The following is a 27018-nucleotide window of genomic DNA, read 5'->3' on the forward strand; positions in this document are numbered from 1 at the left end:
TAGTGGCGTGCGCAGCACATTGAAAGTGGGGGGCCAGGTTGTTCAGTTCCCCAGAATGGAGTCTGATTTAGGTGTGTAAGGTGCGGTTTTAGCGTTTCCCAATTTCCAACAAAAGTGGGGGCGGGGCATGTGCCCCCTGCCCCCCCCCCCAAGCACGCCACTGCAGCCTATTACATTGTACATGACAAATATACACAGGAAGGAGTAATATGTTTAGTTACAAATAACTTTCAGTATTCACAGATTTTCAAGGCGGTAGCACAAGTTCTTAGACAATTTTTAGCACTTTTAGAACCCATCTTTACTGCAATTTTGTTGTTTGTTGAACTTTCAGGAATAGTCACCAATTGGCAGTCATTAATCGTAGTCGCGATTATTGGCAACTTCGTCGTGCAGGCCTAATAAAAATATGAAATACAAAATTAATTTCTTATTTATTCGACTTTGTTATATCCATTACTGCAACTACACAAACCAAACCTGAATTGCATGCCTCCTGATGCTATATTTATGAATGGTAAGAAAAATTTGCAAAAAGTACCTTGACTTGGCTCTTTCTTGTCAGTGTCCTCAACTTCAGGGTTTGCATTCCTTTGTTTAGCATTCTTCCTTGACCTGATCCTCCTAGACTTCTCATCAATACCCTTGGATAGCTGGGGCGAGTTACTTTCCACATCGGGACAAGCCTGATCATTTGAACCCTCGTTATGTCCCTCCACCACATCAGGACCATTTGGAGAATCGATATCAATCTTCTTATTCCTGTACACGTCATTACCACTTGCTGGGCTGCATGATGTCCTAGCCATCGCTTTAAACTCCGGTGTAAGTGACTTCTGCAGGTCTTTTATCGAAGCCGGTATGTGTAGATCATCTCCTGTAGGAGTTCTTGGTTTTGATTTGTCCTGGGGTACTAAAGAAACACTTGTAGGTGTCCGCTTTTCCGGTGATTTGTGTTTCTGTATTATCCTGTGCAGATTTGCTTTATGGTTAGTGCTAGTTTTACCCTTCCTAGTGGTGGGAGGTAAATCTGTCTGTGGTTCCTGTTCGTCGTCGCTAATATCACTACTGCTCTCTGAGCTTGTGTCACTGCACTCAAAGCTGGGAATACTGTTGTTTGCTGTCTTCTGCTTGATGTTATGTCTTGGATTTTCAACATTATTACCAGGTTGAATATTTGGTTCCTGGTTATGAACTGTTGCAGATAAAATAAGCCAGAAAAAGGGTTATAAAGTTTTCATCATCACAAAGCAATATATCGAAGGTTTGCGCACATAACTCTTAGCATGCTCAAAGCAGCATGCACTTCAAAATAAATTTGATAGGTGCGTTGACAAAAATAATTTGGAGATATCTCAGTTTGCACTCAATCTGGGACATACAAACTTTATGCCATTGGTCTGTGGTGCCATGGATTGACTTGACCCATGTATAGACTAGTAGTTTCATATACTGGACTCTTTCAGATTTTTAGACAGGTCAGATTTTTTTTGTGTATGGCCAGCTCATGAAGAAGCATGCTTGGGCATTTTGCTGGAACACTAGACAACCCCTGCAGCGCACAGTATGCCTAGGGGTACTAAGTATGATAAGAGAGTTCATTATCTGGGCTAGCAAGTGAAATGTTAAATAGATTTTTAAAATGTCGAAGTCATGATGGTAAATAATTATTTTGAAAAAATAACTTCCAACATTTTGGAATGAAACAGGAATTTTTGAAAGATGCGGCAAAGCTTCCATGTACTATGATGTAGTTTTCATTCACTAACTAAGAACACCCAAGGACTTGAAGCAAGTCTGTTTATTCAAAGCAAATTCAACATCATATTTTTACCTTGTTCTTTGCCATTTGCTTTCTTCTTCATTTGTTGGATAATCTTAGCCACTGGTGATAATAGGTACTTTTGCACCATGCCTTTACTCTTCGATACTGGTGGTGGCATTATTGACTCGGATGCTTTTCTTTTAGGCGTTGCTACCGGATGGCCATTCAGTCCTTTCGTTACAGTGTTGGTGTCCGTCAGTTCTTCAAAATAGAGCTGGAAAGTAGAAGAATATTATTTTCTGTCATCTTCAGAATAAGAATTTTAGAACATTTTATTTAATTCGGAGTTTGTCTTATGGGGCCACCACATGCTTGAAGTCCGAAAATGGGTTTGTCCATTGAAACATGTAGTAAAGTGAACTTTGCACTCTAAAAACACATTAATATCCTATATAATGCATGTAATTAATGGAAAGAAGAGGGCCATATCAAACTTAACTTTAATACTCTGCTGTGGGATTTGTTTCTTGGATATTCAGATGAGGGTCAAAGGTCAACAGAGTTCAATGTCAGCAAAGGTCAAAGGTCAACCAAATAAGGTCAAAGGTCAACAATAAACATAAATGACATTCAGAGCAAAGTAACACTGCATGTTGTGTAAATCATTGGTCTTCTTTTTTATCAGTTCTAGGAAGTGATGATGCAGTAATGTCAGCTAAATTCAAGCAACCTGGAGCTCTCCACAAAGCCAGGTGGATGGCATAGGATCTTTACTCAGTAAAGATCTGTTTGCTTGATAAAAAAAGCCCAGCTTTCACAGCTGCCACAAGGTACCATAAAAGCTGCCTATCAAGTGCCGAAAGTGAGAGAATTTGTTATCTTCACCACTCTGATCTACAGTTTGTGGTGGTAGACCTGCACTTCAGCTGCTGATGCCCCATGGCATATGTGACCGTACACCACGAATGAGCCGTAAATGTCCTCAATTGTATTCTGAGTTACAGTGTAAAATGGGCATGAAGGTCGTATTCATAGGTACCTCAATTTGGTGCTACGTGTACCTCATTTAATGAGATACACGTAGCACCAAATTGAAATACCTATGAATATGACCTTCATGCCCATTTTACACTGTAACTCAGAATACAATTGAGGACATTTACGGCTCATTCGGGTGTACGGTCACATATGACCTTAATCTGTTTCACAGGTTGCTCATGAGGCTGTGAATCCAGCCATTCCTTCAAGTGCAATTAAAGCTTTAAAGTGTCACCTATGGTACTTGACAGGAGAGATGGTGCCCCTGGATTAGCCTTTGGAAAGCCTGAGTTTCCAACCAAGATCACCGCTGCAACATCTCTTGGAGTCTTTTGGAGACTTGGTCAATGAGGACTCATGGTTCACTATCCACATCCTGCAAATAAACACTGACTTTCTCAAAGATGTTGATACATGGCCAAATTCTCCAGCATATCATCAAATATTCATTGCCAGCATTGGAGCCATCAGTGTTATCAACGACTGTGCAGAACGCGGTGTAAAGCTTAGCGCGGACTTCCTAGTATACATGTATTGATTTTGCTACATTCACCTGAAAATTTAGCATTCCTTACCAAAACTAGCATTAGAATAATCTGGGGTTTTCTAGAACTTGTTTTTCAGTTACAGATACATTTTTAAGTAAAAGGTAAAAGGTTGCAACTGCTTGACTTTTTATTGCCTTTGATTTTCCTCAATAAATATTCATACAATTGATGAAATTTAGTAGCTGGAGGGTGCCATCTTGTTTGCTAAATTATACTCCTCATGAATATTCATACACTACATGATCAATGCTATAAGCTGAACAATCAAGCTGAGCCCCTTCCTCACTGGTGGAGCAGCAATCATGCTAGTGATATTTACCTTTGCTAGTGGACTTTTGATTGTCTCATTGTACAGCTCTTCAAACTGGTCGCTGTAACCTTTTGGAATTGCACCGAGTGATCTGTAAAAGAAACATGGCAATAATATGGCTGTTTCAATAATTATACATCCTTATGTATGGGTAAACTTGGATTAGATTTTATGATTGACAAATACAAAAATACTCACTAGCTTTATACTTTCGCCATCTTGGCTGATGGCTTCTTCAGAATGACCATTGGGATCCACATTTCCAGTGGGATTGACCGCTGCTTCCGGCGATTTTCTCATCCCTCAACGGCTTAGTTCTTATTAATGGATCGTATACATGGTCTAGAGAGTAACTCCCGATCATGTATACGATTTCAAGTTTAATTTATACAATCCTACAAATGCATCTATTTTCTTATGTATGGGTATTTGTAAAAGATGGTTCTTTATTGTGAACCACCTTGAGGGACAATACGTACAGTGTATTACTACGGTAGATTTCTTTTCGCCATGGGGGGGGATGGGGTTGGAAAAAATTTCTTGAAGTCAGCACCTTTTGGCGACAAAATAAGGTTATGGTACAAGTGCACAGAAATTTTTGCCATACTGGTGAAATAATGTTCAAAAGGTGAATAAATTTGCGCAAAGTGCAAACAATTTGGCACTTTTTATGTTAAAATGGCCAAATATGGGTTTAATTTGGTCAGAAATCCATACATACATACAGGCGTCAACATTTGGGGGATGATTGTATGGAACATTTTATCCCCCCTGGCAAAATATTGGGGGGATTTATCCCCCGGGATCTACGCTTATGTTTTGTAGGCTCCGATTGCCGATTACATACTACGAGTTAGGCCAAGTAAAAATAAAAATATGTTTCTCGTCCGGGTTTTTAAAAATTAAGAGGATGAGGGGCTTTTTATTTTCTATTTTTTATTGGAAAACGACGCTAAATACCTATATTTGGCACCATATTTTGGGTATTCGACATACAGATTGATATCTGAGAAAAAGGAGGAGGCCCTTTTTATTTTATTGCTTTGAGAGGTAGGCCCCTATAGTGATCACAAAACTCTTCTTAAATGATGTATTATGCATATTTACAAAGCCGTAAAATAAGTTTCAACTTCTGAAACATCTTTTTCGGCAAGTTATAAGGCCAAAAAAAAAAAGGTTTGTCTCAATTTTGTAAAATCGCACGATTTGACAAAAAAGAAATGCGGAAATTTTTTTTATTTCAAAATTTTTTTAAATAGTTTTTTCCAGAAAAAATCAGCGAAAATCAGACTTTTCTCTCAAAATACCATGAAAAAAGTCAGGAATAGAATTTAAAAAAAAAAAAAAAAAAAAAAATTGCATTTCGCATTTGTTTTAAATTTCTCGTGAGCTTTGAGACAAACCTTTTTTTTTTTTTGCCTAACTGAAAGTTTACAAAATAAAAAGAAATTTGAAAAATCTTCAAAAAAGGAGGAGGGCGCGGACGAGAAACATGTATTTTTTTTACTCGGCCTTACTTACACGAGTACAAAGTTTCTGGTAACCGTAACCAGCCAAAGCCGGTACTGTACAGTGCCGGTCTGCTATTCAATTGCGTGGTGCATTCATGGCAATGGCATTAATTGGGTGACATCATGCATGTATTTTCTACGACGTCTAGAGCTACGACTACGATGTCATCCCGGCCCCCAACTCAACACAAAAGTTGGCAATCATGAGAGTTACCAAATCTTTTAAGGGGGTACTACACCCATTGATTTTTTTTTGCATTTTTTTTCATTTTGTCAAGAAATTACAAAAAAAAATTGGACAAAGTGGTATGCAAAATGAAGGGGCAAATCTTCTCGTTTTATTGGTGGCATCGGTATCAACGTAGCTTACATGCTTTTAAAAGTAGAAGCCAAAAGGTGGTACATCACTGATGATTTAAATTCACTTCATTTTGGAAAGCTTACTAGCACCGGATTTCGTTAACATTTTGGATACATGTATGTGTTGCTAACACGTTAGGGAAATAAAGTTGATATGAGTCATTCCATATCAAATCAACCAATTTGCTGAAAATCTTGGCAGGTCACCCCCTCAGATTTTGCTGAAAATCATTTCTAGCATACCTCTATGGCAATAATGAACACATGGAAAAAATTAGCGCTCAACTCCAAGCGGTTTCGGAGATACAGCTTGTCAAAATTTCACCCAGACCCCCCTTTTTGCTCTCGCGAGTCGCGTCGTTGAATTTGTCGCGTTTTGGAACACTCATATTTTGACTTTAGGAAAAAGATATTAAGCTGAAAATTGCTACCTAGAGTGACTTTCACCCAAATAAGCAGAATCTGGCCTTAAAAACAGTGTAGTGCTTCCACTTTAAAAGTTATGGGTCTCCCAAAACCCCTTTTCGTTTTGTCATATTTCACTGTGTTCAGTTTCCAGACCCCACTTGTACTCTTAAATAGATATCAGAGAATGTTCAAACTTCATAAAAATCCTTAATAGGCCAATATCTTTCCTGAAACAACAACAGACCACTGATACCTTTAATTAAATTGTGGCTTGGACCCAAAGTTTGCTCCGCAGAATGAAATCCTGAAAACACCGCCCCCACCAGTTGACCTTTGACCCCGCAGATGAATTCCGACAAACTTTAAACTTACACCATGAATGCTTAAACACTTATTCTACATCTGTACCAAATCTTAGCTTTGTAACTCCACTTTTCAAAATTCACAAATTTCACACTTTTTTGACAGAGATTAGCCAGCATCCTATATCAATGTGTGTAAAATTTGGCAAAATACCCAAATTTCATAATCCACTCTAACCAAGAAGGGTGGAGTTACATAGTTAAGATTTGGTATAGGTAGATATCAAATGTATAAGTATGTGTTGTGTAAGTTTCAAGTGTGTCGGATTTCATCTGCGGGGTCAAAGGTCAACTGGTAGGGGCGGTGTTTTCAGGATTTCATTTTGCAGAGCAAACTTTGGGTCCAATCCAATACCTAATTAAAGGTGTCAACGGTCTGTTATTGTTTCAGAGGAGAGATATTGGCCTATTAAGCATAAATATGAAGTTTGAACATTCTCTGATATCTATTTTAGAGTACGAGTGGGCTCTGGAAACCGTACACGGTGAAATATGACAAAACGAAAAGGGGTTTTGGGAGACCCATAACTTTTAAAGTGGAAGCACTACACTGTTTTTATGGCCAGATTCTGCTTATTTGGGTGAAAGTCACTCTAGGTAGCAATTTTCAGCTTAATATCTTTTTCCTAGAGACAAAATATGAGTGTTCCAAAACGCGACAAATTCATCGACATAACTCAAGAGAGCAAAAAGGGGGGGTCTGGGTGAAATTTTGACAACCCAGATCTTCAAACCGCTTGAGTTGAGCGTTAATTTTTCCATGTGTTCATTATTGCCATAGAGGTATGCTAGAAATGATTTTCAGCAAAATCTGAGGGGTGACCTGCCAACCCATTGGTTGATTTGACATGGAATGACTCATATGTAAATGGGAATAAGTGGTTCCTGATTTCTTTTATGACTTCATGAACTTGGTGCTCCACAACTATCAAAAAGGAACTGGTTAAAATGCTTCTATTTTCAATGTTGAGCTATATTTTGTATTTTTAACTTGCGACATTATTTCACTGAAACTTAATTAAGCCACAGGTAACAGGTTACCACAACCATACTACAGCAATGTTGAAAATTTTTTTATTTCTTGTCACCTATACCACCATATTGGGTAGTTTTCCGTAAGCTTAACGCTTTGTGATTTTGGTAACTATTTTATATTTATTTGTGAAATCCGTCTCAACTAGGCATTCTAAATTGTACTCACCATTTACATCCCAAGGTATATTAGTATATCCACCTTGCACTTCTCGATATATATCCAGTTAAAGACAGAATATCAAAATTATTCCTCATTATGATATCACAAACTCTCACATGTGTATTCAAAATTGATGCTTAAATTTGACCTGAACCAATTGACCTATAACCTGACAATACGGTGACCTAATAGCCTTTTCTTCTCCTAACAACACATTATAATATTATTGACTAATGACTATACATCCATTGTGTAAGTGTTTATATATTTTGCATGCACCACTAGATTTTCTATAGAGAGTATAACAAAGGATTTAATGTATTCTATTCATGTACCCTACTTGAACATGCTGAATAGAATAAATCATGGTTTGTTATGAAACACGCATCTGAGTAACTAGGATACAGTAAACAAAATATATATAGGGCTAAAATGACTTACTACAATTGTTTAAAAGCACTTTTTTCTTCTTTTTTCATATTTTTTTATTTCACATGATCCGTGCATATATCGCCTAGCTATACAAAAACATGTAAATGAAAAAATATTTATTTAGACCAATCAAACCAGTATATGGGTGTAGTACGCCCTTAAAGACCCCTTTGCAATGATTTTTCATCAAATTTACTCCCTTTTTCATGCAAAATCGAGGACAAAATTTGGACAAAAACAACCCCTTTTTTTGAGGTTTTCAATGTCTAGAATTTCCAACACCCCTTTTCAATGACTAGAATTTCAAACACCCCTTTTCAGTGACACTAAATATTGACATAAAATTACCGGATTTTCCCAAGTACCGCCCTATAACTACCGCAGATACGGTACCCTTTTATCCAACTTTCATGGACTGTCCACATTAAATACCCCTATTTTCCCAATTTCATGGTCCTCGGCGCTACTACTGGTACTGGTAAAAAATTACCCCTTTCCGTGCTATTTGGTAACTCTCATGGTTGTCATTTTTTGTGTTGAGTTGGGGGCCGGGGATGTCATAATCATTACATTACTCATTTGCCAAAATGAATTTTATTTGAATTTCATGATTTACGATGTCGATGATCCACCCAAAAATAAAAATCATCGTATATAGAAATAGATCCCTGTACTACATTTAAATAATCACCTTTTTAAACAAATTAAATTAATTTCCATGTGAAATATCTTACTTGAAAATTTCATGTCGTGATCATGCCCAATATTTGAAGTTCATGATCATTCATGATGATGATGGCAATGACGAATATGTGAATGTGATGAGCATGATGAGTTACTTCATGTACTTTAAGCTTACCGGGGTTACGTTCGGTTTTTTAGTTACTCTTATTACACCCAATGCAATGTTACATAAAACTTTCACGTAATAAATATCAATATCATTGATGTCCTTTCATACAAGACATATGCAATGACAGACAGATATAAACAAACAAAGGTGCTAGAAAATGACATAACTTACGAATTCGAAGTAGACATCTTTGAACTGATTGTCCTTTCCCGCTAGCATGTTCATATGAAAACCCCTCCACGATTGGATGTTTTTTCACCCTTAAACACGGCTGAACGGGACCTTTCCGCCAATCAGCAATAGTGTTGTAAATTATTTTAGCGATCTTGAAATTCCAGCACCACGGGTAGTTGTAATCTCTATACTAACAGAGTGGAACGCTACAGGTAGGGGAAGTACTAATAAAGTGTTGACTCTTGTGCTTGTGAAGAGGTTTGTTTACATCGCCAGCTGACCTGCATGTGTGTGCGTGCATGAACAGAATGACCTTGATTTGTTTGCCTTGTACTTGTGTCACTATACATGTAGGTGTACGTGGTCACACCAGGGTCACACATTCACTACATAATTTAGTGGTTAAAATACGTTTTGATCTAATAGTTGTGAACTAAACAGACAACAGCACAATGGCAAAAAGCAGCCTCAATTTTGAGGAGGTACAAAGTTTGTGTGCAGAGCCTGACCCCAGCACAAAAGTAAGTGACACATTTGATTTTCAATAAGCTTACAAATCAAATCATTTTAAATAGGTATGCTCATAAAATTTTGAAGTTCAATATTTTTAGCTGAAAGTTCTTTCATTTGAAAGAGAATCAAATTACCTAAACAATAAGGGGTCAATCATGTTTCTAGTGCATATACTTTTGAAGTTACAGACAAAATAGTGTCACCAAATTGCCCAAAATTTTGTGTGTGAGATTGTGACAGCAGGCACATGTACAATGTACACTACTGTATGTGACCCCAGATGACCTCCTATTCTTTACTGTAAGAAAGCTGTTTTGGATGGTCTTGATTTACACACAAATTGCTTTTATGCTTTAACGAGTGTCCACTTGGTGGAACATAGATTACACTATGTGATAGCTTATGAATCCATTATTATGCTAGTACCAACATAAGTCAACATCACTTAGGTTTTGGTTGTCAAAATTAATTTTTAGTAATTTTTTCCATTGAGCCCCACAGTAAAGCCATTTTTGGACAGTACAGGCACATTCCACTGCCCTATGGACGAATAGCGCCACCTACAGTGTGTGATGTGAGCCTGGCTATTTTAAAAATTACACAATACATGATCATACATGAATACATTAGGCCAGGGCTGTGTAAGGAAGAAGTTTTTATTCATATTCATATTAAACATTGTGTGTACATGTGCCAAACAAGGTATGTGACTTATGAACAAATACTCGCACCTTCTTGAAAAAGAATGTAACTTAGTATCACAAGCTGCTATCAGTTTTTGGCTCTGAGCGGAGCTATCAGTGCCTTTGTCATGCAACTAACTAGCATTCATTTTCAGGCCACAATACGCTGTTGGTTATTATGCTAAGGATAATTTAATGACTGATATGAAGACTTAAGTTTCGTTTCTAAGTTTGGCTAAGTTATTTTTGAATTGATTGCACTCCAGATTTTATTGAAATTCAGGCGATAAAAGTATTATTTTTGGGTAAAAAAGACCAAAATAGTCACGATAATCAAGTTATATCTTGGTTCCCTGTGTGTGCTAGAGATTATTCTGGTCTGTATAATTTAAGATGCGTGATACAGACGGAAACCAATGGAGGTACATTTCTTAAGATTTTTTCAGATCAGAAATAATTTGACCACTTCTTAACTTTTCTTCACTATTTCTTTATAATTTAAATAAAGAGATAGGTAAGGAATGTCAAAAAATAGTCAAGAACATGTCTGAATCTTGAATAAATCCCCAAATAAATCTGAACAAATGACTTTCCTGGGGGACTATTTTGCTTGCGCAAGTGCAGTACGAAGCACTGTGATGATTTTTGGTTAAACAACCAGGGTTGCCAACAAATTTCAGCTTGAATGGCGGGTCAAATAACCGAAATGTCACCCAATTTTTCTCTTTACCATTGGTTTATATGGGGGCAGGGAAAAGTCGCGGGGAAAATCTTCAAAAGTCGCCCAATAGGCTACAAAATCGCTGGTTTGGCAACCCTGAATCCATGGTTATTTTCTATGCATCGGGTCAAGGTCGTGATTTTCTACATTCGGACTTTGAATACGCCGGCTACTTTTGATAAAATAATTATCATGAAAATAGTTTACCAAGATGATTAGGAAGAAAATAATGTTCGAATGATACCATTGACATTTTCAATTTCACAAGGGGAGGTGGAAGGAGATCTAGCTATGTCATTAGTTGCTTGTAAATCTTGATGATGATCACTGGAATATAATAAAATGCATACCTGCCACACGGCAATCATACCGGGATCATGCTTGTACCTGCCAGGGACATGTCCAGCGGGCCGGTCATCGCTGCTAGCGCTGCAGTAGCGCACATCGCAACCTAGCAAATATTCATTCCATAGGCCTACCGGTACCCAGATACCAACCCCAAGGCAGCAGCGCGTGAATGCAACTCGCTATCTACATACGTATGACTGAGATTGAATACTGAATTTTCACCAAATAAAAAAGGAGAAAGAGCCCTTAAGGAAAGATAAGTGGAGAAATCTTCAATTATATTATTGAAAACAAATTACAATTTAATAGGGCCGGCTACATCAAAGAAAAGTGTAAACATGAAACCATCGAGCTATGATGAAACCATGTCGAAGCTATCGTTATTCTTAGCTTTTGACATCAATATTCACAAATATACTACATTTTACAGCAGATTAAGAATCAATAATGATGACTTTATGGCTTCGCTTCTAGTTTCGTGAGTAAATTTTCGAAGAATCACATAGCAATTTACGTAGACGAAAGCAAAATTGTCGCCAGAAAATGATGAATGTTCTCCGATCTTTCAAAAATAATGGTCGCTGGAATCCATCAATTTCATAACTTTCACCAAAGCAACCTTTTTCATGTTTCGTATGAACATACATAGGATAGAGTATATTTTACATAAAACTGTTAAAATAAGGACATTTTGTTGTCTCAAATAGTCGAATCCGAGCATAATAGGAACGCCAAAAGAATATATTTCACCGGTGGAAATTTTACGTACTTGCTATATCAAGCCTGTATGACAAAAGCTCGACCGGCAGTGATTGGTTCATTATGCTATTAATGAATATTCATAACTAGCGGGATACCCGCGCTTCGCGCGGGTCCCCGCTAGATGAGTAAATGGGAGCCATCACTAAAACAGGAGGAATTACTGAAAAGGTAGAATCATTGAAAAGGTAAATTTTATTTTTCTAAACCTGTTCCTTCTTGCATTTCCATTTAGCTTCTTTCTTTCTTTCTTTTCAGTTTCTTCTACATGGGTCTAGTTTGTTCCCATTAAAAAATTGCTATTTAGCTTGGGATTTTCCGTTTCCATGTTATTTATTTATTTAGGCCTAACCGCATTCCCATTATTTTCTAAATCTGTCCTTTCTTACGTTTCCCTTTTAGCTTCTTTTTATGCTGCTTAGCTGGTGATTTCCCGTTATTTATGTTAATATATTTAATTCCGTTTTCATTATTTTGGCTTCATTTTTCTTATATTTTCTGATTAGTTTTTAATTTTAGCTTTTTTTTCTTACGTTTCCTTGATTAGTTTCTTTCTTTCCTTCTTTATTTTGCTCCCGTTTCATTTAGTAACCTGTATAATACCCGTATCTTTTTTGTCTTCCCTTTCTTTTCCTTTTTATTCATTTTATTCTTTCTTTCTTTTCAGTTTCTTCTACATAAATCTATTTTGTTCCAATAGATATGCTGCTTAGCTTGTGATTTTCCGTTCCCATGTTATTTATTTATTGAACCCCGTTCATATGCATTATTTTATAAATCTACCCTTACTTAGATTTGTCCTTTTTGGTTTAAGTTTTTTTTTCTATTATTTTGTTCCCATTTTTCATATTTCCTGCTTATAGGCCTAAGTTATAGCTTGTGATTTCCCGTTTGTATTTAATTCTGTTCTCATTATTTTAGCTTCCTTTTTTCATGAATTATTTATTTATTTATTTATTCTTTCATTTTTTTTCCTTCCTGCCTCCCGTATCCTTACGATTTTTATCATTTTGGTAATCTCTTAACCAAAGCCATTACCCCTTTTTGTCCTACTTTCTTTTCTTTTCTGGCACGGAAAGTTGGCCTATGCATATGCGTCTTCCTTTTATTTATATAGATTTATTTATTTATTTACTCTAATCCACAACCCTGTACCCATAACCCATCCATAGTAGGCCTACCTTTTCAGTTTTGTCCTATTTTCTTTTCTTTTCTATTTCTCTGGCACGGAAAGTTGGCCTATGCATATGCTAATTCGCGCGCGTCGAGTCACATCCCTTGTACGCCAACGCACTAACACCAACGCTGCCAGTTAGTTACGATGCGCGCTACCACTGAGTTTTGACAATAAAAAAGCAAAAGAAAAAAAATTCCGGTTTAACCATTTTGTTGACCGTTTTCAACCAAATAATTTCCCGTATTCCTCAATCTCCGGACGATTCATAGGCCTAGAATAAATAATGAAATTGTACACTGACTGTCTACACCCCGGGTCTCCACGCGCAGGCACTATCACCACTCTAGACTATACCAGACCACTGTTTCCTACGCTACCTTAGTGATGACGCAAAGACCTGATTCACGCGTCGTAGCCTTAATTTCTTGGCTGCCAACCTTGATGCAGTGGCGGTAAATGGGGCGCGATATCTGCGTGAGGGACGAAAAGCTCGTAAGATCATTATTAAATTATGCGCTGTTGTGCATCTAGATAGCCTGAATCATTTCTTGGCCACCTCGCAGTTGGCAGAAAAGCGGGCAATGTTGCTCTGCGTATGGTTTTTTAAGGGAAATATTATTACGCGGTTCACACTGTCCTTATTACCCACAATGCCACTGCGATCGATTTTGCATAGCAACACGACAGTTTTTGATGTTATTCTCTTAGTTACCACCAATGTTGGCAAAAATGAACCTCAGATGGTTTAATGGCAATATGTACCCGATCAATGTACCAATAAATCAGAGCTGAAAGTGAAATCATCTCTGAGTCTATTCGCGCACAAGATTTAGCGACTTCCTTTTATTTATATAGATGCTATTGGGAGCGCTGAAGTAAATAAATAGAATAAAATAATATTTAAATAGTGATATTTAGGCCTACTTATGAAAATAAAAACACAATAAATAAAATAAGAAAATGCAAAATTAATATGATAAAAATAAACAAAAATAAAAGTGAAACAAATAAATTTTATTGAAATGAATTTGATTGAAATAGATGAAATAAAAAAATTATGAAAAATCCAAATGAAATACCTTGAGGGGGTCCAGGGGTTGGGTTGGGGGCATAAGCATAGTAATGTCATAAGAATTGTTCACCTGACCTTTAAAAAAAATTTGACCACAAGGTGTTTTTTTTAATATTTTAAGTAAGTTAAGGGGTCATCCATGACCCCTTGTTTTAACCTGTCATCCGAGGTAAAATTACTAAAAACTTGTATGGGCATGAAACTTGGTGGGTACAGTCAACATATAGAGTCAAATTTTTGGAAGGTCATTTCAGGGTCTTCCGAGGGCACCTGGGGTCATGTGAGGTCAATTTTTTGGAAGGTCATTTTGGGGTCATCCGAGGTCACCCGGGGTCATCTGAGGTCAAATGACTAAAAACTGTCGTATGGGCATGAAACTTAGTGGGTACAGTCAACATTTAGAGTCAAATCATTGGAAGGTTATTTCGGGGTCATCTGAGGTCACTTAGGGGTCATCTGAGGTCAAATTACAAAAAACTCATATGGGCATGAAACTTTGTGAGTACAGTCAACATTTGGAGTCAAATTTTTGGAAGTGCATTTCAATGTCATCCAAGGTCACCCAGGGGTCATCTGAGATCAAATTACTAAAATCTGTCGCATTGGCATGAAACTTGGTGGGTAGTCAACATTTATAGTCAAATTTTTGGAAGGTCCTTTAGGGGCCATCCGAGGTCACTCAGGGATCATCTGAGGTCAAATTTTTGGAAGGTCATTTTGGGGTCATCCGAGGTCACCTAGAGGTCATCTGAGGTCAAATTACTAAAAACTGTCGCATGTGCATAAAACTTGGTGGGTACAGTCAACATAATAGAGTCAGGTTTTTGGAAGGTCATTACGGGGTCATTTCAGGTCACCCGGGGGTCATCTGAGGTCAAATTACTAAAAACTGTCATATGGGCATGGAACTTGGGTGGGTACAGTCAACATTTAGAGTCAAGTTTTTGGAAGGTCATTTCAGGGTTATCTGAGGTCACCCAGGGGTCATCTGAGGTCAAATTACTAAAAACTTGTCTGGGCATGAAACTTGGTAAGTACAGTCAACTTTTGGAGTCAAATTTTTGGAAGGGCATTTCGAGTCATCTGAGGTCACCCAGGGGTCATCTGAGTTCAAATTTGTCCTAAATTGATTAATGTATGCTCTGCAAATGAGATAGCTACATGTACCAACCAACATGTGACCTGTCACATAATCAAATGATGTCACCTGTTAGCATTTGACTCCCAAGAAAAATCACTTTCACTGTCCCCAAAAAGCAAAGAGCCACAGCGCCATTGGTGCTCTTATTCATACTAGTTAGAACCTTTTGAACAATAAAAGGCTCACTCAGTCATTTAATTATGCACTGGAATGGATTGAATTGAATTGAAATCAATGTTGAAATGAGCAAAATTGTGAGCTACACCTTTTCATACATGTACATTTTCTCGACTAAATGAAAAGCAATAATTTGCATTTTATTTTTCAGTAAATATCAGCAGAAAATCATAATGCAAGATACTGTATTTTTTTAAATTAAATCCTGGTGCTAAACTTTAGGTGTGAAATTTAGTCTTCAATTTTCGATTTTGGTCAACGTTTTAGCTTTTCAAAGTAATAGCTTATGAAAGATTTTTGCCAAATTTCTAAAGCACATACCGGGTCCGAGCTATACATGTATATGTCATAGTTTTGCCAGAATTTCCATTTTGATTACACCATTTTTCAGTTCTGACTGCCATTTTTTTCAAAATCAAAACATGAATATACCCATGGATTATTTGGCATGCAATAATAGAAATTATTGATTGTTTCAGCTGGTTGTACATGTATTCGAAATGAAGTACTGAGTTACAAATGTAGTCCTGCCAGCAAGACTTCAGTCTCTATCAAAACGTGATGACATTTACGGACTTAGTATCTAATAATGTTCATAAAATGATAAATGAAGATACTGAGTTACAGTTACTGGAACTAGTACTTGGCAGTTGCAAGTGAAAAATGATGAACTATGCATAATAATAGAAGATGGCCAGTAGTGTTGTGAGTGTTTTTAGGCCAAATAAAATAAATAACATGTTATGTAAATAAATCCAAGTAAATGTAAATCATCCACAGTAAAGTGCTCAACCAAGAGGGGAGCTGGAATACATTTAAAATAGACTTGGTGATTTATTAAGGGGGTACTACACCCCTGTGGTAAATTCGTGACTATTTTTGCATTTTTCTCAAAAATAATACCACACTGGTAACAAAAGTTATGTATACTATTGGGGCAAGGAATCAAATTACTACACTGAAATTTCAGTGACTCAAGACAAGCGGTTCAGTTTATATGATAGGAAATGAGGTACATTCGAGCGGTACCTCTTTTCTTATCATAAATAACGAACCGCTAGTCTTAGGTCACTGAAATTCCAGTGTAGTAATTGGATTCCTTGCCCCTATAATATACATAACTTTTGTAACCACTGTTTTATTAGTTTTTGAGAAAAATGCAAAAATAGACACAAATTTATCGAGGGGTGTAGTACCCCCTTAAAGCATTATTATTTATTAAAACATGTAAATTGTATATCGTCCCCGCCATCTTCTTTTTTTGGAGATTTTCAAATATTTTTGTTATTTTTCTTCTTACATATACTTAATCCCTTACTTTGTTTCTAAAATGGTTGTAATGAAAAGACATGTAAGAAGTTTGGGGTTATCATTTATCCCGGTCATTTATAAAAAACATTGCAAACACTCTCTTCAAGCTAGGGGTAGGGCTTCATGGAAATAACAAAAATATTAGGGGGTCTCCCTGTTTTTATGATATGTTGACAAACACTTTGCAATTGCAATTTTACACAGAAATAAATGGTAAAAAAATAACATAATAACAAATAATAAGGGCCTCCCTCACTGATTTTTGAGAAAGTGCGGACGATACACATGTTATTTTTTTACTTGGCCTTATCATCTGGGCATTAGGTGATACATGTGATCATCCAGTGATTAGGTATCATAATTGGATCTAGCCCAATGCCTGGGCCCAGTATTAAAGTTGTAATTGAATTTCAACTTTGACATTTGTTTCAACTATGATTCAAAATTTTTGTTGTCATCAACAGGATTTCATCATGCAGCAGACAATGTTACGAATCAAAGATCCCAAGAAATCATTGGATTTTTACTCTAGAGTGCTTGGAATGAGGTAAGTGAGGTAACCTGGGGTACTCGATTTATTCTTGTCTTCTCTATCTGATGATGACAGATGAGTATGTGTACAGGTTTTAGGGCGGTATTCAGTTCTATTTTGAAGCTACTCGGGTGGAGTAAATGTATTTTATCATTGACTTTGTAGTTATATTTGTAGTTGTCATCACATTTTATAATCATTAACTCCCGCATTAACTACAACTGCAACTTCAACTACAGCTATAAACTACAACTACAACTTATATGAAAATTTTAAACTCGTAAGGGTGGTTATGTTGGCTGAGACGTACTGCACTTTCTGGTAGGCATCCCACTCCCAGTCTTTGAAGACTCTTTGGCCGGGCTCTCATGGCAGAAGAAGAACTTAAGTGTGAGTCCTCTGGTGACCTGTGTAGTCAGCTTTCTTGATCTGGTGTCAGGGTTGATTTGATCATCTGGTTCACAAATCTTCAGTTGCCATTTGGCAATTCTTTTTTTATGGCAGCTCTTTTAGAAAATTATATGACAGCAATTATTGAAGGGATCAGCTTGGTAGCTTTTGCTGTTGGTGATGGATGGTGTTGGATGACTACACATATTTAGGGCTCAAAATACTTTTCTTTCTTTTTTTTTTTTTATTACAAGGGCTATTTTGAAAAAATTGTATAAAAAATAGTTCCTTGTGTGTACTAGCTAGGTTTTTGCCATTGACAGATATTTTCACACGGCTTAAATTGCCACACCAAGAAAATATATGTCGAGGTGGCAATATTTGGTCACGCTAAACAGATATACACACATGGAAGATAATTCCAGTTGGCCTGTCTCCTATTTTGGTTAAAATGCCTGAAAAGTGCTTCAGAGAGGATCTAGAAACTCAAATTTTTGTTTGGTTGGTTGGAAGGAAATAATGCAATTTCTCTAGATTTGTCATTGGGAGTGGTTCCCATTTTCAGTTATATACATAATAATTATAGTGTTATTTATAATTTAGAATAGAAAGATACTAAAATTCATAAAATTTCATCAGAATGTCAATCATGCAATCAGATTTAAGCTGATATTTGACCCATCTCACTGTGCAATAATAATGAGCCCTAGGGTAAAATTGGGGGATTTTTTGGCCAGCTGAGGAGACGGAGCAATTTTTGGCTGGCCGAGGTGGAGGGAAGCAATATTTGGCACTCATTTACAGGGTACCTTTTAAATAGTACACTCTAAAAAGGCTTAGGAAAACAGTACAGAAACAATCCATTTAAGGTTTGAAAATTGGGAACCTAAAGATTTGGCAGGTCATTTGGAAATTTTAAACTGGGGGGGGGGGGGGGAAAATAATTATTGCACAGCCCCTTGCCAGTAACAATTTCTTTCTGTTGATTCTATATTTTCACAGGTTACTACATGAGATAGACTTCCCTTCTATGACTTTCTCATTGTTTTTCATGGGCTTTGCAAAAGCAGAAGATATTCCCAAAGACAAAGCTGAGAGGAAAAAGTGGGCTTTTATGCAACCAGGGTGTATTGAGCTCACATAGTAAGTATACATATTATTGTGTGATTTCCTTTCATAACATTCAATGTAAAACTTTACTGTACAGCTGTGTGTTGAAAGAACAGTATCAAATGTAATTAATTGGGGTGTTCTCAATTTTGTTTTTGGTAAGTTTTCAAAAGTAGGAACTGATATTTTTTGCAGCAGAAATATAGCCAACTTTGGTGCAAAAGAGACTGAAAATGCAAAAAAACACACCACCCAAATCCAAGATATCATTCAAATGAATTTTTTTCGGTATGTACATTTACAGGACTTCATCGATTGTTATTGTTGGGTTGTTCCATCCTGAGACGAATATACCTAAAGGCATAGGAAGCAAGCACTTTTGTGTGTGCCACGTCTGTTATGGCAAAAATTGGCCCTTTTTTGTGTCTCAATTCATAAAAATGTGGTATACTTTAGAGATTTTTAAATTAAAACTCGACCTGGAGACACATTTAAACAAGGTCAAGTTTGCATTTTAAAATCTCAAAAGTTCACCATATTTTTCTGAATTGAGACACAAAAATAAGCATTTTTGGGCAATTTTAGCTGATTTTAACCAAATTGCCACTTTTTTGCATGAAAATTGTCAATTTTTCACATTTTTTTATTTTTTGGCCATGTTAAATGATTTGTTGATGTAGTTTAGTTAGTGCTGTAATCGATAAGCTTTCTGGGTATCGATATGTCGGGAGGCAAACATCCGACATGTCGATACTATTATCGATACTCACGCTGTTTGAAACACGGATTTGAGTTTACCAATTTTATTATCAGTAAGTTCCAGAAACAAGTTAACAACAAGTGTATTGAAGCCTAACAGCTAAAACTACATGGATCATGCATCAAACAAACGAAAGTGGTATTGCAAATCCGCAATTTGAGATAATCTAAGCATGTGTGCCATGTCGTTTGTGTATCGATACTGACATTGAGTGTTTCGACATGTCGGAAGTCTATGTATTTTCCGACTATCGATACTTAGGACAATCGATTACAGCACTAAGTTTAGTCAACCTACAATGATCTATAGTTGGTTACAGGCCAACAAAGTGGATTGGTGATTCCAAATAGATGCCATAACAGAGGTGGAACACACATAGCAGCATCTAAAGTACACACAAATAGGCTCGCTTCCTATCCCTTTAGGTATATTCGTCTCAGTTCCATCCAATCTTGGTTAATGGATTTAATACCAAATGTGACCGTACATGAGCCGTAAATGTCCTCAATTGTATTCTGAGTTACAGTGTAAAATGGGCATGAAGGTCATATTCATAGGTATTTCAATTTGGTGCTACGTGTATCTCATTAAATGAGGTACGTAGCACCAAATTGAGGTACCTATGAATACGACCTTCATGCCCATTTTACACTGTAACTCAGAATACAATTGAGGACATTTACGGCTCATTCGTATGTAATCACAAATTACACTCAAAATACATTTTGAAAATATGAAAAAAAGAGATGGGTGGTAATAATTGTGTTTGAAGATGAAAGGCAGCTAATTGAGTTAGCTTGAAATTCCCCTGGACAAGGAACTCACTGCTAATTTGTCTCGTCGTAACCCGTACGAAACTCGGGGAGCTGATCCTGGTTGCGATGGTTATTTGTGGTATGTCTAGGGTGTGCGCTCTTGAAGCAGCAAAGTCCCTGAATGTTGTTGTTAATGATTTATGGAATGATGTGGGGCCATAGTGGTCAGCGACAACCTGTAAAGTGTGCTGAGGCTTGTGGATCAACGTCTAGATGTTGTGTCTGTGCGTCTCTCTCTGTGTCAGGTGGCGCTGTGTAGCGCTGCTGTGGTCTTCACAAGAGTACGCCATCTCACTCAATCTGATGCCAAGTGTGTTGCACCTTGCATTCCCTGGTTAGAAACCAGCTTCACGTCATTAGTCCAAGATGTTGGTGGGCGTCCTCTTCCTCGTTGCCTTCCATAGCCCCTTGCAAAATCTGTTTTTCTACACCTCCATGTTTCCTGACAATATGGCCAAAGTACTTCAGCTTTCTCTCCATTATGCCGCTTCTGATGGTTAGACTTGTACCAATCTTGTCGAGGATCCAGGAATTTGTTCTCCTGTCTTTCCATGTCACTCGTAGAAGCCTCCTGTAACACCATATCTCAAAAGCATCTACTCTTTTCCTATCATTCTTGGTCATAGCCCAAGACTCGCATCCATAAGTGGCAATGGAAAACACAGTTGCACGAAGTAGGCGTACCTTGAGGTCAATGGATAGGCCTCTGCTTTTCCATATGCTTGACATGCCCTGCACAGTTGTCCCTGCACTATAAATCACTGCGCTTTTTTTAAATTTATTGGAAAACAACACTGTTGTAAAATATCAATCTTGTTTATCATCCAACACATTGGTGACTTATTTCAAGTTATTTGATCCTCCTTACAGCAACTATGGAACTGATACAGATGAAAGCTTCAAAGGATACCACAATGGTAACTCAGATCCAAGAGGATTTGGTAAGATGATATATTATTTTCTGTTATCATAGTGTAATGTCAAAAGACTGTATTATTAATTCAATGTCTTGTTTTAGGCTAATGAAAGTTGATTCTTCCAGAGGTGTAAGTGAGGTAACGATTGGCTCTTTTTATGATAATAAATAATCCGAATGTTAAAAAAAAAAAATTTTTTTTTTTTTTTTTTTACATTCGGATTATCTGTTTTCACTTGTTACTTTTTGGCTAAAACCTTCATGAAAAAGTAGATTTGATAATTGTGACACGATCTGGTCCATGGGGGCCAAAGGAGGCCAAAGGAGGCATTTTTGAAAATTTAGTTACTGTAATTATTACATTATACATACAATAGGCTATCATTTACTGAAAACACCAAAGATCTAGCATAATTGGTTCTAAAGTGAAAACTGGCATCTACTACAAAAATAAACAAACAAAAACAATATTATTAGAAGTTTTAATTAAAAAAATCCTTTTTGTCATAATTTACTTAATGTATATGACAGGAAATTTAAGGGGGTACTACACCCCTGTCCAACTTTGTGCCTGTTTTTGCATTTTTCTCAAAAATTATAGCGCCTTGGTGACAAGTAAGATATGTATATTATAGGGGCAAGGACTACAACTACTGCACTGGAAATTTTATTTCAGCACAGACAACAGTTGTGGAGTTACAGTCAAAAATGAGGAAAACCAGTATTTGATCAATAAATCATTGCCTTGAGTTGCTGAATTTTCAGTGCAGTAGTTGTAGTCCTTGCCTCTATAATATACATATCTTACTTGTCACCAATGCGCTATAATTTTTGAGAAAAATGCAAAAATAGGCACAAAATTGGCCAGGGGTGTAGTACCCCTTAACATCAGCTTTCATTACCCAGCAAACACAAAAATGATGTTTTGAAACATTTAAAAAATATTTTTCAAAAAGTTATAAAGGGTTTTTATAATATTAAAATTTGATAATTAGATGATTAGAAAACAGTTTAAAAAAACAAACATCTATAACTACAAATGTATGGTTAAGATCTGAGTGTGGCTGCCATTTTAAAGTTGCTTCAACTTAGCAATATAAATTATAATCATTGGATTGGTATTGACTTCTATCGGATTGTTCAAGAATTTGTTTCAAAATTATTTTACTTTTCAGGACATATTGGAGTCGTCGTACCTAATGTAGATGACGCTTGCAAAAGGTTCGAAGAGCTGGGTGTAGAATTTATAAAGAAACCAAATCAAGGTTGGTAGAATTTTTTTTATAAAATGTTCTGTCAGCAAAGAATATTTGAAGAAAAGTTAGACATGTTGCTCCAACTGCTACCATATTCCGAGTATGCCAGTGTAATATAAAGCATCAAAGTCACATATCGACTGTTCAGTGCCAAAAGTGGGTAAGTGCAATAGCTGCCATATGTAAGTGCCATGTGTAGATGAATACAATATACTGTGTGTAAATTGCTAAATGTTCACAAAGCAGCTATTCCCTTTTTCGCACTTCTGGTACTGAGCAGTCGATATGATTATCTGTGTGGTGCATATTGACATTTTGTAAAAAGTCTACCAGATTCTACATATTTTTCATGAACATGTATTAAAACACTTTTTGGCAAATACATGTAGTAAGATTGACAGGGCATTGATGGAGAGGGTACTCCGTACAAATGACCATATGGGGACGTGCCGCAAACGTGGGTAGTATTTTTTGGCCTTTTGGTATATCAATGACCCTTTTTTTTTTTTTTGGTCCAATTTTGGTAACTTTTTTTCATTTTTTCCCTGAAAATAGGCCAATTTTGTTTCACTGTAGCCAAAAGGTTTGAAATTTCCTCAAAGGTTTGGGAATAGTTGTAAATACCAGACAATTTGTGTTAAATTTGGTTGCAAATTTTAACTTTTGGTATATCAATGGCTGATGGAGCCAAATTACTTGAAAATCTGTATATTGATGGGTCGACTTTTAAATTCTCAGTGGCCACCCATACCCAGACCAAACTTGAGTACCCCTTGGGCATTAACGGACATCGTTGCTTCAAACAAGTTGTTGATTGTGTACTCGACACATTCACCGTTCACATTCAATATGCTTGCACACTGTATGAATGTACACTGTACATCATATTTAGGTCTTATGCCCCGTCAGATTTCCTGTCGCTGTGGCAAGCAGCATGGCATATCAGCCAATGACAAGCTTTGATTGTGTCCTTTTGTCTGCAATGCTCGCGTCACACCGCTCACTGAGTGACAAGCTGTATTACAGTATGAAACATGCATTAAAAGATTGGCACGTTTTTGATGATGTTTATACATCTAGTACCATAATTGTGATTATTTCTCTTTTCTTGTTGTTGCAGGGAAGATGACAGGTCTTGCATTCATCAAAGATCCTGATGGCTATTGGATTGAGATTTTGTCCACCAAAACTTGAAGATTAAATCTGAATATTTAATCATCAGGGAAGTCAGAGTATGGGAGTCTACTATCATGACATGATAAATATAGTGATTTTTAATTTAGAGGTATACAGTGGCGGCATCAGGATATCTTTTCGTAGGAGGGGGGCTAAGCAGGGGTAGCACCTAGGGATTGAAAACAAAGTGAAAATATTTTAGATTTAACATTTTCGACAACTCCTGTCTCTACATGTAGGTGCTGGAACACCATCCAATGACCTTGGAAACTTGGATATGTCCACATAGTATGTATGTAGTCCTTAAATGATAAGAGACAAGTTATGAAAAGATTAACAAAATAATGTTTTTAATAGATACACTATCTAATCCGGTACATTATGACACCCATTTGAATCCAATCTGACTTCAAGAAGCAAAGTTACATGCATTTGATTAGACAAAGGTCCAGGCCTATTCAAAACTCCACGGACTAGACATCTGGTTTTAGAGTGGTGAATGGCTAATTTGTGTGTGCCTTTAATTTAAAACAAAAGGAACAAAAGAAAACTGAAACAAAAGATTTGACAAATAAAATGAAAGTTATGAAGAGTACAGAGAAGTAAGAACTGACATAAAACTGCTTTAAATAAAGTTTCATTGCAGAAACTGTGCTGTATCTTTATTGCGCTTGTTGGAATCTTTTTGTGCCTTATATAGGCCAGTTTGCCACTTTTAAAACTGGATCTTCGTCTATTCAATTGCTTGTAACTTTACTTCTTGAGGTCACATTAAATTCAATGGGGTGTCATAATGTGCATTATTAGATAGCGCATCCATTAAAAAAACAAATTTACCCTAATATGGTTCAGTTTTCAAATTATGATTATATTTCCAAGTGTAAGGATACTTATTTGGCGCAGTATATATACTTCAATTTGGATCACCTCAAGTTCAGTAGTGACATCAATGCATTTTCATGTTAACAAGTGTACCCACAAACCACACATGTATGCATGTATGTAGGCTCTACCACATTAACGTTATGTGTGCAATTTAATAATGTAACCAGCAAAACCTGCATCACTTACCAAACTTGAGGTGAACCAAAGTTTAGTATGTTTATTTGTGAGATGAAGACGAGTATTATTTTGAAATCAAAAGAATCAGGCTGTTTTTTTATACATTTATTTTAAAATTGCAGGAGTGCAGAACTGTGAAGCTAGTGATACCCTTTTTGTATAAATACCAACATATTGTTGAATTCATAATATGTGATGAGATCAAACAAAATCAGTTGGAAGTTGTATATTTTCAGATAAAGCCAAACAAAGACAATAGTTTCTTTTTGTGCATATTGTTTTAGAAACACTTCAACTGTTCATATCTTTGAAACTAAATGTTCAATTTCAATGAGGTTTGCTGCAAAATGTAGCTATGCGAATTAATGCTTTATACAATCAGGTAAAAAAACTGAAAATTGAATATGCCCAACTTCAGACTGATTTTGCTTGATTATACCACGTAATTTGTCTAGTACTAAAGGTGTACAATAAAGGGTGAGAGTTATATCAGTGCCAAGGATGTTAAACAATCAGGGAGCAGGGGCTAACTGACTGCAGTTTTCCAAATTAGGCTGAAATTAATGTTTTTGTACCAAGCCCCAAGGGGCTTCAGCCTGGAATGTCACCAACTTTGGCACACCACTAATTCAGGGGCTATAGGTAGGTTTGCGATGGGGTTCAAAATACTTGTGAATGTTTACATGAATTCTGAGTAAATGTACAAAAATTTTGTAAAATCTTCCTGTTTTAACTTATCTTTTTTTAGCCTCTCCATCCCTTCCCCCAAATTTGATAATTTTCCAAATTTGAAAATCCTGGGTCTGCCCTGCTATGGGTCCATTCATACTACACCACAATTGCTTTGGGATGTGGTGCCGATAATTATATCAATTACTTTTTGCCGCAACTCAATGCAATTGCAATAAAGTTAAAATGTATTTAACTTTATTGCAATACCACAATGCAGTATGATGCAGTGCAGCAACGCAACACACCGCATAGCAATTGCGGCATAGTATGAATGAACTTTATGTAAGCTATGAAAGGACACGGGTTATTGGCAGGTCATGAGGGTGTCACTGTTGGGAAAAAAATAGACCTGGCCATCCTAAAGAATAAGATTATCACTTCTGTACTTATTTATGGTCTGATCAATAACCTCATCAAAATATCAGTGGTAAGCCCTGTGCCTATTAGGGCTGAAAGATCTTCACACAGTATTCTATTTGCTGATGTAGTGCACGTTAGTATCCATTGGTTACTGGTTCAAGCCTAGGCTTATACACCTATTTTGAATTATGATATGGCATCATTTTGATCAGTGGTTCATAACAAAGAAAGCGTGAGCCAGTTGACCTAGCAATGGTCATATTCTAACATGCACTACGCCAGCAAATTGAGCCTTCAAAAACACAAAAGGGAATACTGGTATGAGACTTCACTGGTGGGGAGTGGGGTTCAAGGTCATAGAATGAATTCAGAAATGGTATGGGATAAAATGAGACCATCCTCCTTTTAATAGAGTTGAGCTTAAGGTGGTACTACACCCCTTGATAAATTTGTGAATATTTTTGCATTTTTCTCAAAAAATAATAACACACTGATAACAAAAGTTATGTATATTATAGGGGTAAGGAATCCAGTTACTACACTGGAATTTGAGTGACTCAAGACAAGTGGCAAGTTATTTATGGTGTTACCAGAGGGGGTGGGGCAGACTTCCCCCTTCGGATAATATTTTTGAGGACAAATCTAGACTGAAAAGAGGTACAGCTAGAATGAACCTCATTTCTTAACACACAAACCACTTGTCTTGAATCACTGAAATTTCAGTGAAGTAATTGGATTCCTTGCCCCTATAATATACATAACTTTTGTAACCAGTTACCAGTGACCAGTGTGTAGTTATTTTTTGAGAAAAATGCAAAATTAGTCACAAATTTATCAGGGGTTGTTATCACCTTAATTTGTAACCTTAGATATTTAATGTTTTGTACAAACTTATGTTCTGTATACGAAAGAAGCATACCTGATGACTGTGCTCTTGTAATTTACAAGTGAAGAAATAAAACAACTTTGTGATAGATTTTCAAATATAATACTGTATACTTTTATTTTCTTCATCCTCCATAGCAAGGCCTTGATACAACACAAATCTTAC

The 27018-nt window shown here is 36.6% G+C and overlaps 1 protein-coding gene across 1 annotated transcript; it reads left to right on the forward strand.

Annotated features, from left to right (window-relative positions):
• The first annotated feature begins 9313 nt into the window (after positions 1 to 9313).
• On the forward strand, positions 9314 to 26161 carry LOC140153649 (lactoylglutathione lyase-like). The gene is made up of 6 exons (XM_072176449.1): positions 9314 to 9477; positions 17323 to 17405; positions 18783 to 18923; positions 21336 to 21406; positions 22557 to 22646; positions 23758 to 26161. The coding sequence occupies exons 1-6, from the start codon at positions 9409 to 9411 to the stop codon at positions 23829 to 23831; spliced, it is 528 nt and encodes a 175-aa protein (XP_072032550.1). The 5' UTR covers positions 9314 to 9408; the 3' UTR covers positions 23832 to 26161.
• Positions 26162 to 27018: the final 857 nt, after the last annotated feature.

This window comes from Amphiura filiformis, chromosome 5 (assembly GCF_039555335.1).
Source record: "Amphiura filiformis chromosome 5, Afil_fr2py, whole genome shotgun sequence".
Taxonomy (NCBI): domain Eukaryota; kingdom Metazoa; phylum Echinodermata; class Ophiuroidea; order Amphilepidida; family Amphiuridae; genus Amphiura; species Amphiura filiformis.

Bases quoted from the DNA above. Each gene is read 5' to 3' on its own strand.
- LOC140153649 (XM_072176449.1), top strand. From the start codon at position 9,409: ATGGCAAAAAGCAGCCTCAATTTTGAGGAGGTACAAAGTTTGTGTGCA. The intron at 17,406-18,782 runs GTAAGTGAGGTA...ATATTTTCACAG, and splicing joins TCTAGAGTGCTTGGAATGAG to GTTACTACATGAGATAGACT. The intron at 21,407-22,556 runs GTAAGATGATAT...TTTACTTTTCAG, and splicing joins CTCAGATCCAAGAGGATTTG to GACATATTGGAGTCGTCGTA.